The sequence below is a fragment of the Leptidea sinapis genome, chromosome 17 (genome assembly GCF_905404315.1).
Source record: "Leptidea sinapis chromosome 17, ilLepSina1.1, whole genome shotgun sequence".
Classification (NCBI taxonomy): Eukaryota; Metazoa; Arthropoda; class Insecta; order Lepidoptera; family Pieridae; genus Leptidea; species Leptidea sinapis.
In genome coordinates this window covers 8640305-8656563 of record NC_066281.1, presented here as the reverse complement: position 1 = coordinate 8656563, position 16259 = coordinate 8640305, and the positions used below count along the sequence as shown (strand labels likewise).

General features: G+C 36.0%; 1 protein-coding gene across 1 annotated transcript in view; it reads left to right on the top strand.

The window, feature by feature from the left end:
• Nucleotides 1-15158, top strand: part of LOC126968997 (ubiquitin-conjugating enzyme E2Q-like protein 1) — a 35515-nt gene extending 20357 nt beyond the window's left edge. Inside the window, exons 3-6 of the mRNA XM_050814262.1 lie at nucleotides 6900-7083; nucleotides 9061-9262; nucleotides 10742-10982; nucleotides 14181-15158. Coding sequence (XP_050670219.1) covers nucleotides 6900-7083; nucleotides 9061-9262; nucleotides 10742-10977 — 622 coding nt within the window. The 3' untranslated portion in view covers nucleotides 10978-10982; nucleotides 14181-15158. The remainder of the gene's footprint in view (nucleotides 1-6899; nucleotides 7084-9060; nucleotides 9263-10741; nucleotides 10983-14180) is intronic.
• Nucleotides 15159-16259: the final 1101 nt, after the last annotated feature.

Here is a 16259-nt window from a genome sequence, read left to right as displayed (position 1 = left end):
TTTTGACACTCAATGACATCTTTCTAATTTTGTAACATACGCTTCGTGTTATTTTACATTGAAATTAATAAAATACAAAATACTTACTGATGATATGTGATCCCAGTGTCCTTCTTATTTCTTGTAGTATTATTTTTACAAAGGTATACTACGCAATCCGGCATTTACCTAAGTTTAAAAGAAATTTTGAGGTCGGCCATCTTCGTTCGTTCTGTCAAGATTAAACACCTTAAGGCGACACTAAATGCCAGCGACCTTGAGCGATATGAGTTCACGGCTGCCGGCCCGCCATCTATGTAACAAAGCCAATATTTTCAAAATTCTTGCGTGGAAAACAGTTTATATGCTTACAATCCTCGTTATTCATTACTAATCTGAATAAATATATCTACACAAAAAAGTAAAGCTACAAGAATAACTTTTCTGAGAGTTGTACTAAAAAAATGCGTCATGCCATGCCTAAAAACTTGTTTAACTGCAAGGAAAAGTGGTAGTTCAAAAAGGCTCTGGAGTGTTAACTATAACCAACAGCAAGCATAAGAAACCTACAAATAAGACTTAAGTATATGTGTAACAGGATTAAGTAGTGTTCATAGCTCGAAATGCTATATTTTCGCCAAAAAATTTGTCTAAAAACACATTGTTTGCATGTTTTCTGCTTACTCTTCGCCTTAAAACAACTGTTGCGTATGAGATTCCAAAAGCTTAATAAAAGACGAACCGAAGAGTCATTATTAAGGTTTCTTTCGATTACCTTTCAGGTACCCTAAAATTGGTGGTCTGTAGATAAAGTTCAAGCATTGTATAAATACAGAAATGGAGGCTAAAACGTACAATTCGTGTAGCATGACTTAATCTATCCCCGTCTCATATTTATTAACACTTTTATAATCGTCGATTTTTTTTTTTTAATAAGTATACATAATTGTTTTTTTTAGTGTTATGTACTGAATTTGCACATACTATTACAATTTTACAAATGTCTCCGGAAGGCACTAGTATTTAAAATATAGGCCCGGCTTAGTTTAATGCTAGGGAAAATGAAATAATATAAAATTAGTTGTATTTTTATAACCACTAATTATGTAAACACACTAATATACTTTCGTTTTATGTGTAAATAAATGACTTTTTTTGAGGCTTTTCTTTTCATAGAAAAAATATCCTTACAAAGTAATATTGTACAATTAAACTTATTATTTAGAAAGTTATTTATGTTATAGTAACCTTTACCACTACAGTAATAAGCCTGGCCTGTTTTCATCGGTTGCTTAGTATCTCTATCTAGACGTATAAATTATCTAAGGCTAGATATAACTAATATGTTTGGGTCCATCGTCGGTGCTCTCGACAATTTCAATTTGTGTGGAGTCGGAGGGCATTTCAGATTATGATAGAGGTGGCGTGACCTCATTCCGGGCGAATTGTTGACATTTAGGTCAGACAGAAATCGTTACAACTGGCCAGAAGCTGTCGTGTATAAATGCAAAGAACCGTTGACCGTGAAACTTGAACTAATTGACCGCTGGATTCTAAACCCAAGAAGATTTCGATCCATTTGACCGCATGCAACGTAGAGCAGATCGAATTGTGGGGGACCCAGTGCTCTGTGAACGGCTGGATCACTTGGCGTTGCGTAGAGAAGTCGCTTCATTGTGTGTCTTCTACCGCATTTATCACGGGGAGTGTTCCGAAGAGCTGTTTAACCTGATTCCTGCCGCCGAATTCCACCTTCGCACGACACGCCACAAGATAGGATATCATCCTCACCATCTGGATGTGTGGCGGTCCTCCACAGTGCGGTTTTCAAGGAGCTTTCTTCCACGTACAACAAAACTGTGGAATGAGCTTCCTTGTGCGGTGTTTCCGGGACGATACGACATGGGTACCTTCAAAAAAAGCGCGTACACCTTCCTTAAAGGCCGGCAACGCTCCTGTGATTCCTCTGGTGTTGCGGGAGATTGTGGGCGGCGGTGATCACTTAACAACAGGTGACCCGTATGCTCGGTTGTCCTCCTATTCCATAAAAAAAAAGTCACGATCACGATCGAACCAGCTTCGCAGATTGAGAGAGGTTGGAATTTGTCATACAATGACTGTAGTGCTTCAAGTGAATGAATGACACGAGGCGACATTATGTCTGGACCTCGCTGGAATGTAATGCTCCCGCTGCCCTTTCACCCCCTTGCACTCGTCCTGTTGCGTTAGTACTGTTTACAGTTTCATTACCGTTAGGTACATGTCGTGATATTTACGTGCTATCTGCTACTACTTTATTTTTAAAGTTTTCATTGTTACTTTCTGACTTTTGTTGTTAATAGTTCTGTTGTGTCTGTTGTTTTGTGTCGCTATAAAAGTTCTGTCAGAGAAATAAGTACTCTTTGTACTTAACCTAGTTGCTTTCATTGATTTTTTATAATTATATAAAAATGATCTGCATCACAACACAACACCTTTACATCAATCAACTAATACAGAAATATAAATCGTATTTTTTAATTAATAATATTAATATCTATTAGGATAGATCTTATTTAGTGATGCTTGTTTTGCGAAGTTATTGCTGTTTATGAGATATGCCAGCCTAGCGAAACTCTCTAACGGCCGTTCCCAATATACTATCTACAGATAGAGATAAATTAGTACCTTCTACTGTCAGTAATTAGCTGTGAATAATCTGAAGCTGTCCCAATATACCCGATAAGTCATTATGATCTCCTTGTATTGGGACGCGTAAATAGCAATTTCGGATTTCCATACCAAATTCTATCGCTGGTAAGCTATACGTCGTATTGAGAGACAGCGTGTGGATAAGGTGAGTTGCCGTCCAAAAGTTAATACCAAATACAGAAATGTTGAATTTGAATTTTTTTTTTTTTAAGTTTATTGGGACAGAAAATTCAACGATAGTTACGATTTTTACCTCAAGTAAGAGATAAACTATCTCTATTTTAATTTTGGGTACGGCCGTAAGAAAAAGCAATTCACTCGATTGTATGAAACGTGCAGTCATTGATAGATTGACAGATGTTGGCTATAATCTTGTAAAAAACGGATATAGCCGAAAACCACTACGTTTCATACTTCGTCGCCAATCGCCATACTGTAATTATCTACTATTTCAAACTTATGTCAAATGACTGCACGTTTCATACTAAACTAAATTTCAATCTTTACTTTATTTCGTTGTATTTACATCCTCTTTGACATACACCTCGATTAAAGTTACAGACAGACGAACCGACAGTGGAGCTATAGTAATAAATCAGTTCGGTAACGGAAATCTAAAGATAAATTATTGTCCATTGTTAATACTTTGTAAAACAATAACTAATACAGTTATAACTAGTTGTTTATTAACGTAATGCAGAAAACTAACAAGGGCCTGAGTTAAAACAAAGCGTAAGTATTGAAGGTGAACTTGTACCTACAATTAGGGTTGCCAGCCGTACTCTTAAACAGATTATTGTTTCTGTTTCATGTAGTTTTACATAAATTGACGTTTTATGTACTATATGCCCTGCGCATTAACATAACATAGGTTTAAATATATTATAATTTTATTACTATGCAAAGCCATAAAACTCGGGAAATTGTGAACGTAGTCTCACGGCCGTTCTCAATATTCAGTCTATCTCTTGCTTGAGATAAAAATCGTAACTATCGTTGACTTTTCTGTTCCAATAAACTTATCGACGGTAACTCACTTTATCCGTACACGCTGTCTGTCAATGGGACGACGACGTATAGCTTACCAGCGATAGAAGTTTGTATGGTAATTTAAATTCACGCGTCCCAATATAAGGCGATAAGAATGACTTATCGGGTATATTGGGACAGTTTCAGATTATTGTAAGCTAATTACTGACAGTAGAAGGTATTAATTTATCTCTATCTGTAGATTGTATATTGGGAACGGCCGTCAATCAGCGAATAATAACCCCTCTGAATTTGACATTCTCCATTCCAGAAATCTATTAGTATCCAAATGTTTAGGGTTTTGTTGAGACTACTGAGTCTCGTGCCAGAGTTTGGTGAGTCAACATCTCCTGAGGATGCGTCGTGTAGAGGCGAAACACGTGTTGAATTGTTTGATGAACAAATATTTAAGCGGAATTAACACTAAAGAAAACTCAAAACATTTGACATACTGCTTTTGATCCAGAAATGGTTGACAACCCTACCAACAATATTTAACCGAATCATTAATTCGTATGTTGTACCTGTGTGTACAGTAACAACATTCCATCTGTGTCATTATGTTTGGTACACACCGAACAGGAAGTATCTTATTACGATAACAGGTGGAATTTTTGCGTCACAAATGATAATCCCACTAAGGAAAGTAGAACTGAACATGAATCGATCTCTCGCACACAGATTTCCGCATTGACATCAAAGATCGAACGTTTGTTTAAATAATAACATATTTTATAGGATTTAAACGCGTTATATTAAGGATTAAACTGTGTTTTACATTAGCGGACGTTTCGTGACCTTTCCACGTTTTCAAGGAGACTGGACCAATTTTCAACGTAGTAATAAACAATTGGTCTGATTTTTATGAAGTTTGCATAACAAAGTGGTTTATCAAGTTAACTAAACTTTTTTTTGGAGTTTACTCTTTAAGAATCGATTTTCATATAAGGCGCCCGGTATGAGTAAAATATGGAGAGTAAAACCTACTCATCAAATGGCATAGTAACCTTTTTGGTGCGCATCATTTCTCGCGCACTTTTCAGTTTCTAGTATTCTGAAGCTTTATTCTATTATTGAAATTGATTTATTATTATACTTTCATAAAGTTGAGTGAAAATTCTATAAATTATTGATGAAAGTGGTGTAAATAATAGTGCCGGAAAATCTGATAAGCACGTGGGTACTAAGTAAGTTACAATTCATACATTAATATGACATGTATTGTATATATAAACATGTGTGCTTTGTATTTATTAAATATTGAATTATCAATATAGTTCATACAAATTTATATGAGCTATGCACATAATTAAATGTTTAATTTAATATGGAGAGTATATATAGAGCGCATTTCACGCCAAATAGACAATTTTTAACCTAACCTATTATTTTTTTTTTTAATATCTATATTTTTTTAAAGTTATTACGATTTATTTTCTATTAACTATTTTTGTAGTTTCAGTATAATTAATGATTCGATAATGATGTAATCATGTAAGATCTACTTGAATGTAAAATATTTGATATATAATATTTCGCCGAATAGGTGTTCAAAATGTAAATAAAATAAAAATATATATATTCTTTAAGAATCTTACATATGATGTCGATCTTTTTTAATTAATACGCTTTTATTAGCTTCTGCTGTATGTCTGTTTGTAACCGACTCCATTGGACTTGATTTTGTTTAGTACCTGTTCAAAGACAATCGTTCTTGAGGAGTAAACTCCAGTCGTGCGTCGGAGCTGACACACACACTTTTTTTATTGACACACAGTGGCAGTGCCCCAGGGCACTAGATTTTTCAGATACACCAAAACCGAGAGTGCCGTACGGCACCCTACTCCTTCACCAAGCTCTGACCCTAAGTTTGTTTATAAGATGGTGTAACGAGTTGTTACTGTTATTAGTACTGTCTGGTTTAATCAAATCAAATCAAATCAAAATCAGTTTATTCACGTAGGTCACGGAAATGACACTTATGAATGTCAAGAAACAATAAAATATTTTTCTTTTTGAATCTACCGCTACTTCGTAAAGGGTTGAGCTAATAGCCACTCTTTAATATCAAGATTTACATTTGCATCGATTTACAAATCATTTCAGTTACAATATAATATGTAAAATGATGCAACAAACACACTCAAACGTCAAATAGTCAATGTCTTACACGAGTAAGTCAAAAAAGTAAATGTAAATTAATACAAAAGTTATTGAGTACAGTAGCTGCATCATCCACGTACACCATAAATAAATAAAGGTATTCTGTGAGCATTTTATAAGCGATAGTTATATCTATCTGGTTATATCTATGTTATATATTGAGGTCTCTCCGTCATTCTTTTTTTCTTGCTTAGTTGTATGACTTCGTGGCTGTACAATAAAATGTTGTACGATTGGCTTTTAGTGTTTCTATTACATACAACATTTAAACGGTTTATTTTGCATGGTCTTATGCTTGGTTTAATAGCTTTCTAATACATACATAAGCAAACTATTAATATACGTAAAATAATAGATGTTTGTTTCCGAGTCATGGATGTTTAGTTCAAGTATATTGTATTAAATTGTCTTGTATCCATAGCACAGGCTACGCCTAGTTTGGGGCCAGATAATTTGTGTAAAAGTGTGTCAATATTATTATTATTATTATTAACTAGCTGACCCGACAGAGGTTGTTCTGTATATAATAAATAAAATAATGTTTTTATATGAATTTGTCAATAATATATCATAACATCAAAAATTACTTCGTAAAATATGCACCCTGTTGTCGTAATGAAATTGTTTCACAGCAGAACTGTCAAACCGTGCGTCAATAAATTCTCTCATAGAAATTATGTATGGACACATCAAAGGAAAAACAAATTTGTTGTTTTTATTTAATTTAGCAGCATTTTCCTATTTATTCACCTTTTAAACCTTCTCTGGACTTCCGCAAATAATTCAAGACTTAAATTTACCAAATCGGTCCAGCCGTTTTCGAATTTTAGCGAGACTAACGAACAGCAATTCATTTTTATATATATAGATTAGCATTGTCAAAATCGCGCCGATCTATACCGTACCGCGCGCGGCGTGCGGATCAGAGAGCGCTGATTCGCTGTAACATGAACCGTATGTCCTTAACAACCTAAAGTGTGTGTAAAATCTAGCTCTTTTTTGTAGCTATTTTGAATTATTCGCGTTATTTTTTACAGAGATGGCGTGGCCCCCGTTGAGGCAACTGCTAGTTTGCCGGCCAGTCCAACACATAACGCGTTTTCTAAGAAGAAAAACGGAAACGTCAGGGAAAGAGCCGCCGCGGTGAGGACACGACGGCTGATGAAGGAGTTGAAGGAGATCAAGAGATCACAAGAGAACCGAGCAGACCCGATATTTACGGTAATGAAGATAAACCACGATTTAACCCACTGATGGCTTTTTTGAAGTTATACTTCTTTAGGCGCGTTATGATAAAATGACAGTGAAATTTTAAGATGCGCGCGCATCACCTTAACACATAAGTAACAGGGTGAAGTTGGTTCCTAAAATTTTCTGACGTTTGCGACATTCGTTATTTTTTTTTGTTTTCTTCGCCCATTATTAGGCAAAGTGTTCAAGTCCGTACAGCCATATTCGTTATTTAATAATTAATTGTCAAAGCCATCGTTGCAAGATTTTTACAATACTGTTATTTCTACAAACGTAGAATAGCACGAGGAATAAATAATTTTAAGGATTTTTGTTTTGTTTTTACACACACTTTTTTAAAGAAAACGAGGACAAACCTGCGTACCTGGTGTTAAGTGATCACCGCCGCCCATATTCTCTGTTGGATATCAATTAATTGTTTAAGCTTTTTATTGTTTATTTGGAACTGGTAATACTACATTCTAGGAAATTGATTTTATAGCATTTCCTACAGAAACTCAAAGTGCGCTATTTACACTCTAAATTTTATACAAATTAAATTTGTAACCAAATTTTATGAACGTTGCGGGAATCGAACCCGCGACCTCTTGGGTTCCGTACGAGTGCTCTTACCAACTGAGCCAACCGTCCGAGTGACGCATGTCTTGTTCAACTTTCAGGTTGGGGCTTAATTTAATTTGTATAATCATATAGTTAAGTAATATAGTTAGTTACAATATACTGGATGCTTCGTGAACATGATGGTCGTGATTACTGTCATAATAAGCAAAAACATCCAACAAATACAATGATTCATTAACTATAACGAGTTGGCGCATGGACCAGCCATCGTTCCCGTTTTATATTATTATTATATATATATATATTATAATAAACAATAATATAATAAACATACATATATATATATATGTATGTTTATTTATTTATTTATTAGAATGTTGTGCGTAATTTGAGGACACCAGAGGAATAGGAAATAAGCATGTGTGCCTAGAGCGTCTTGTTGGAGTTCAAAAAAAAAAAGAGATAAGTCAAGAAGGGTACGTCTGTTTTCAAGACTAATGAGTTGATGGTGCTTACAGTATTCTTCATAACCTAAAGGTTATAAAATAAATTATAACTGCGAGTCCTATAGACAAGGTGCTTAACATAATATTTTCTCTGAATGCTTTCTAATTTGTTAATATAATAATAATAATAATAACTTTCAACTTTATTTCCAAACAAGCTAAAATGTTTCTAAATTATATTATTAACTAGCTGACCCAGCAAACGTTGTATTGCCGATATTAAAATCGCGATACAAAAGAAACTGTTGATCGTAGATGGGTGAAAATTTGAAGTTGCATGTATTTTTTAATGCTGACTAATAATCAAACAAATTTAAAAAAAATGTCAAAGAAATCAAAAAAAAAATGTGTGGACCACCCTTAACATTTAGGGGGATGTAAAATAGATGTTGTCCGATTCTCAGACCTACCCAATATGCACTCAAAATTTCATGGGAATCGGTCAAGCCGTTTCGGAGGAGTTCAATGTTTAACACCATGACACGAGAATTTTATATATTAGACTATTAACATACAATACAGGGAGCAAAGACAAGGATGGAAGGTATGAACTGCGTTTCAGCTGTCAGTGACTTCTCGGTACCAGACATAATTACCTACATAGTCAAATCAAATTATCAAAATCAGATAAAATAAAATAATAATTGTCTAAATACAAAAGTGAGATTAAGAATAAAATAAAATAACCTCTAAGAATGAGTGTGTGTGAAGTGAAGTGTGTAGATAGAATATTGAGGGTTCCATATAACTCTAGTAAGTTAAACTAGGGTTAGATAGGTTATTAAGCCGGCCGTTAGACAAGTAAGGAAAAATAGACGATATCTTTGCACTTTTAGGGCGCTTTTAACTATTATTGAATATCATGTCTGTATAATTTCAGGTAGAATTAGTGAATGACAACCTATTCGAATGGCACGTTCGCCTGCGTCAGATCGATCCTGAGAGCGACCTGGCAGCAGACCTCCGGGAGCTCAACATTCCCAACATAGTGCTTCATCTCGTCTTTCCGGAGAATTTCCCTTTTGCGCCTCCTTTTATGAGAGTCATTGAGCCGCGGATAGAAAAAGGATTCGTCATGGACGGTAAAGGCTTTCATTGGTTTTTCATAATAAATAATTTGTAAGCAAGTATAAAGTGTACTAGAATTTTTTTGGTCTATCTGAGAGAAAAATAATAACTATTACTATTTAAGTATACAACCATAAATTCATTGCATTAAACGAAGAGTTATAAGTATGGAGTTAAAATCAAAAATGATTCCAAATGCACCTAATTAGTCCATAAATGAAACAACTTTAAATAAATAATTGGATTAAGTGGTGAATGGTGTGGATTGTAGATCATGGCGGAATAAACACGATTACTTCTGAAAACACAAATTTTTTTTTACTAAAATGTATTTTTTTGCACCATTTGATAATTTTTAAATAACTTCATAACTTTAACTGTTAACCATTACCGACCAATCTTCGCCGGATAAAGCTATTGTTAATGTTAAATAGCTTAATAGCGACCCGTCAATGAGTTTCAAATAAATATTACATATTGACTTGATATTACACTTTTTTACTTTAACTATGCCAAGGAATACGATGGTGCTACACATCCCCGTCTATGTTAAAGTCATCGATACAGTTAACATTCAATTTGACTTAAACCTAAGTAAATAGTGCGTAGTCACGCTATGTTTCACATAGCTTCGTGTCGAGGGCCGGAGGCTATCCCCCCTCTCCACCAGATTATGACAGTGGTCCTCAAAGATATTGTACCCCTGGAGGGTACCGGCTCTAACAGAGTCGGAATATCCCTCCCCGAGCATTCCCGCTCTTGCCGCCCGTCGTATTCTGGGGAGGGCACAGAACCGCGCATGTCCATCACTTAACATCAGGACCCGTACGCTCGTTTGCCCACTATTTCCATTTAAAAAAAATTTACCATAACAGCTAATATGATGCAGCTCAGCTTTAGCGATATGGTTTTATTGGAACCCTTCGGTTTTAGAAGGTAGGAGAACCTGTTATACCTAGGACAGTTTTTTAGATATCTATTTTTTATTTGACAAACTGTACTCAAACCATTTTTGCATATTTTGAAAGGTCAATTATTTGAGTATTCACCACCAAAATATCAAAAATGTATATTTCATACTTACAAGAGTTTTAATAAATAAAACGACACAAGGGATTTATGGCCAAGGTACACCATACCCTATGTGGTATGAGGAATTGGGGGTAATTTATGGAAAATATAACTATTCTTAACTAAAACCGTTTTATTCGTTTAAATAACTTAACAAAATATAACTCATAAATTCTGAACAAACCAAAATGATATTGATAGTTTCTTTTTTCTAAATTTATAAAAAATATTATATTACGTGAATGTGAATTAATTTAAAAAAATATTCTGTGGGCCAAAGTACAACATCTAACCTTGTACCTTGGCCTAAATTTAAAATAGCGGGAATTACCACCCATAAGGCCTAGGTACACATAGTGCCATTAGATACAACAGGTTCCCCTTCTTTGTTTACACCCTGTATAATATGTTATGTGTCGCAGGTGGTGCAATTTGCATGGAATTACTGACACCACGAGGCTGGGCTTCGGCGTACACCGTGGAAGCGATCGTGATGCAGTTCGCCGCGTCAGTAGTGAAGGGGCAGGGCCGCGTGGTCAGGTCACCTACGAGATCCACCCGAGAGTTCTCGAAGAAGAGAGCCGAAGAATCCTTTAGATCACTTGTCAAAACGCACGACAAGTATGGTTGGGTCACACCATCACTCTCTGATGGTTGAAGGAGGTAGTGTTCATTATAATATTATTTTTATTTACGAAAATAAGGGACGAGACGAGCCGGACGTTCAGTTGATGGTAATTGATACGCCCTGCCCATTATAATGCAGTGTCACTCAGGATTCTTGAATAACCAAACGGGTTTACGTTCGTGACCTTGAGACATAAGATGCTAAGCCTCATTTGCCCAGTAATTTCACTAGCTACGGCGCCCTTCAGATCGAAACAAAATAATGTTTGCACATTACTACTTCACGGTGGAAATAGGCACCGTTGTGGTACCCATAATCTAGCTGACATCCTGTGCAAAGGAGCCTAGCACTGGTAAATTATAGATCCGTTATTTAAGAGGTTCAATATCTTTGTGTACAGTGCAATGTCTTGCCATTCGTTCTCATTAAAGTTGAGGTTTGAATAAGTGACATTTCCGAAATGGTGGTAATTTTAAAGAGAAAATAAAACTTTTGACATTCATAAGTGTCATTTCCTTGGTCTAGATGAATAAAGTGTCACCAAACACTCATAACTTTTACAGTTGGAGCCATGCTGCTCCCTGAGAAATGTGTACGCTCAGATCCGTCCAACTACCGCCCATTTGCCATTACCTCCATTTTCTCCTAGGTAATGGAGTCGATCATCAACCGCCAGCTCTTGGGATACCTAGAGGGACACCAGCTGATCAGCGACTGCCAGTACGGTTTCCGTCAGGGTCGCTCAGCTGGTGATCTTCTTGCATACCTCACCCATAAATGGGCGCAAGCGGTTGAGTCGAAGGGAGAGGTGTTGGCGGTGAGTTTGGACATAGCGAAGGCCTTCGATCGGGTGTGGCATAAAGCGCTTATAGCGAAACTGCCATCGTATGGGCTTCCCGAGAAGTTGTGCAAATGGGTCGCTAGCTTTTTGGCCGATCGGGGCATCAAGATTGTTATCAACGGTGCATGCTCCCACTTAAAACCCATAAACGTTGGTGTCCCGCAAGGCTGCGTGCTATCCCCTACACTGTTTCTTCTGCATATCAATGATATGCTGCAAATCAGCAGTATTCATTGCTATGCAGACGACAGCACAGGGTATGCTTCCTAGACCGGCCAGCCAACATGTCCCGGGATAGCGTCGACGAAAACCGGAACAAATCGAGACTATGCTTTTCAAAGTCTCGGAATGGGGCCGACAAATTTTAGTCCAATTCTACCCCAAGAAGACACAAGTTTGTGCGTTCACCACTAAAAAGTCTCCCTTTGTCGTATCTCCTCGATTCGAGATCACTCCTGTAACTGCCACAGCCTGTATTGGCATACTTGGCGTCGATATATCGAGCAACGTTCAGTTCCGTGGTCACTTGGAAGAGAAGGCCAAACTGGCCTCTGAAAAGCTTGGTGTACTCAGTAAGGCGAGACAGTACTTCACTAAAAGCCTGCAACTTTATAAGGCGCAAATTCAGCCTCACATGGAGTACTGTTCTCACCTCTGGATGGGTGCTCCCCAGTACCAGCTTCTTCCATTTGACCGCATACAACGAAGAGCGGCTCGAATCATCGAAGTCATGTCTGATCGGCTTGATTCTTTAGCATTGCGTACAGATGAGATACTATATAAGTACACAAATACTTATACTATATATATATATATATATATATATATTTATATATATATTTATTAATAAAAAACAAATTTTACATGGCGGTTACAAAGCAAAAAAACCACTGAGGTTTGTACAATTGCTAAATTAAGTCTACACCAACAGAGTTAAATTAATAAAAGAAAAAATAGTTCACAATCGTTAGAAACTTAGCTATACATTATAATTGTACAAATAAAAGTAAAAGTACTTGATACAATTAATAGTTAAGCACGATAAGTTGATCGGTGGTCAGTCAAGTCTTAAAAAGTGTTTTTTTTTAATTCTGTTTTAAATTTGTCTCAGTCAACGAGTCGGTCAAGTCACGTGGCAGTTTATTAAGCAGTCTAGGTAATATGTAAGTTGTTGTATATGATTATTTAAGGGAGAAAAAATTGTGTAACTAGTATCCCCCGTAACCACACACACACTAGCATAACAATGCTTCACTTGCTAATATCACGGCCCAGAGTCCTTAATTTTTTACTCGTCCGTGTCTGCAATAACCAATTGAGAATTGTTTTAAGGATAGTAAGGGAAACAAATAATAAGTATTCTAGTTACAACTAAATATAACAAAACTCTTAATCTAGGCTAAGTAAATTGTGAACATTTCGTTACTACCAAGTATAACCAAAGCTGCTAGAAATAGGTTCGTCTATATTTAGCGTCTGACAAGTGAAAGTTCTTAACTGCAACTATCTTGTACATATAATATTTTCTTAAATCATAAAGTTACTTTATATTTCTCTTAGTTTTCTCGAAATTTCTAAGAAATAAGAGATATCCTGTTTATTTAAATACTTTTATTGCTGTTTAGTTTTTATTTACAGGCAAAACCGGTTATATAAAAAAAGGTATGTGCGTTTAATTTTTACGCACCTTGATGTGAAACTTTGACGTTTACTTAACTAAATTTGATTTAACTAAAAAATAAATAGCATAATTTAAATATATTTATTATTATTTATACTTATATCTTACAAAGAATGATAAAATGATATAACGTTATATTGATTTTATTCATTTTAATACGAAACGCAACTCTCTCTCTCTTGCTATCTTCACCAACGTATATCTCCCTCTCAACTTCCGTTCGCCTCGCTCGGTCACAATTTTCGTGACACTTTTGTCGCCCATTCACCAACTTACTTCCCCAAGTCAAGCGTGCGTAAAGAAGTTTTACTTCAAAAATAAATGTAGTGCGTAGTGTCTAGTTTTACCAGTGGGAGGCTCCCTTGCAGAGGATGCCGGCTAGATTATGGGTACTATAAGGGCGCCTATTTCTGCCGTGAAACAGTAATATGTTACGTGTGTGTACGCATTATTGTGTTTCGGTCTGAAGGGCGCCGTAGTTAGTGAAATTACTGGGCAAATGAGACTTAACATCTTATGTCTCAAGGTGACGAGAGCAATTGTAGTGCCGCTCAGAACTTTTTGGTTGTTCATTAATCCTGAGCGGCACTGCATTGTAATGGGCGTATCAATTATCATCAGCTGAACGTCCTGCTCGTCTCGTATTGTCACAAAAAATCTAACAACGTACTTAATTTTCATGTCATGTATTTATACGAAATATTGTTTCAGTTAGCATCGAGAAAGCGACGTGCAACACAGCACAAAGGATTTTAGTAATATACCTAATAATTAACTATTTTAGCAAAGTCAATAATGAATGTACGAAGTGCAATATATTATAACCAACCGCTTTATACGGACGATTCATCAAAGTGAATGTATTTTGCCTGTTACGTCCCAGTTGATGTTCGGATAAATTTGCTTACCTATTTGCTACAATAGCATTAAAATAGATGTAAATGTAATAGTATTTCGTAGTGCGACAGTGGTCTAAATGATAGGTATACGATTATGGCTGCAATGGGAACTAATAACCTAAACACATGATGGGATTTGGTACAGCCCAACCATCGGACGCGATCCGGTACCGGACCATATTCGATGGTATTTCGCATTGTTCATCGCACAAAATTATTATTACTAAAGTCCAGACCGTACCGAATACGACGCCGGAACAATTGGTGCGAGGCGCCCACCGGATCGTTCGATGATCCGGTCCAAAACTATCTTATCTGTTTATTTTTTTTATATCTATTTATTTTGTATATCTTATAATCTGATCATGTGTTTAGACCATAAGACGCCGCGCCATCTTGAAAACTTGACAATTCAATTTGCATATTAAATGCTTACAGTCCGACAACCGTAGCTTAACCTACGTCATAGCAATTAGCAAGGCATGTTGCGATATTATGTTTTCGATGATTCGATATAATATCAAATACTTATACACCCATATAAAAGTAATAAATATACCATCAGTAACCAATACTGAAAATATTTATTAGAAAATAGAAATTTATCTCAAAAACTTAAATAAAACAGTAGGAGGCGCCATTGCACAGGATGACGGCTAGATTATGGGTACCACAATGAGGCCGTAAAGCAGTATGTGTAAGCATAATTGTCTTTGGGTCTGAAGGGCGCCGTAGCTAGTGAAATGACTGGGAAAATGAGACTTAACATCTTACGTCTCAAAGTGACGAGCGCAATTACTATTGCGGCACTACTGTGCCGCTCAGAGCTTTTGGGTTTTTCAAGAATCCTGAGCGGCACTGCATTGTTATGGGCAGGGCATATCAATTACCATCAGCTGAACGTCCTGCTCGTCTCGACCCTTACTGTCATAATAATAATAGTATCCCACCATAATAGCACCAATTTCAACAACAAAGTTCATTCAATTCATAATTTTATTTTAAAATCGCTAGTCACTAGACTAGTCTTGCAACTGTCAGGATTCCTAAATTGATACTTTCATTAAGTACTTAGATTGTGTCTCCATAATCTTAGATGGAATTTGTTAAGTTTCATAAATCATAAAATGATTGAATATTCACGATCTGTTTACTATTCTAAATAGTATGACCTTTTTTACCCTTTAACTAGTGGGTATAAATAAAACTTCCAAAAACGACTAAAACTAGTGGCTTCTTATTTAGCCACACATATCAGTTAGACCTTTGTCGTACTATGGATATAAATCTAGTCAATAGACACAAGAATCTGAAATACAGTACAGTTAGCAAAAGAGTAATTCTATCTTACGCCTAAATTCTGCTTTTCGATTAGGATTTTATGACATTAATTTTATACCAATTTTTTTGCACGCTGTGCTATTTGTATGTGTTCATAGATGTAGCAATAGGGTGAGTAAGAAAGGATTATAAGCAACGACGCCATTTTAGATTTTAGTTCTTTATTGACTCAGGTTATTTTCAGTGCCGGTGCACCACATAGAAAGACTACCTAACAATTAGCGCGCGAAAGGGGGCGCCGTATATTACTTAAACCCACTCATCTCTGCCTAAGCGTAATTTTTTGAGTGAAACTTATTAAACTCATGTGGTATATTGAATTTATTTGATATCACATACACGTGAAACGTTTCAACTTTTCCTACTAAGGCAATCCACGTCAGACACCCGGTAACCGACTATTATCAGAATTGATCAAGGGCTCTTTAAAAGAATTTGCTACGGGCCCCACGCTTGCTTGATCCGGCACTGGTTATATTACAAATTAAATTAGTTATGTACCAGGCACAACTACAAATCTGATCCTAATGATACTAAATTATTATTACTA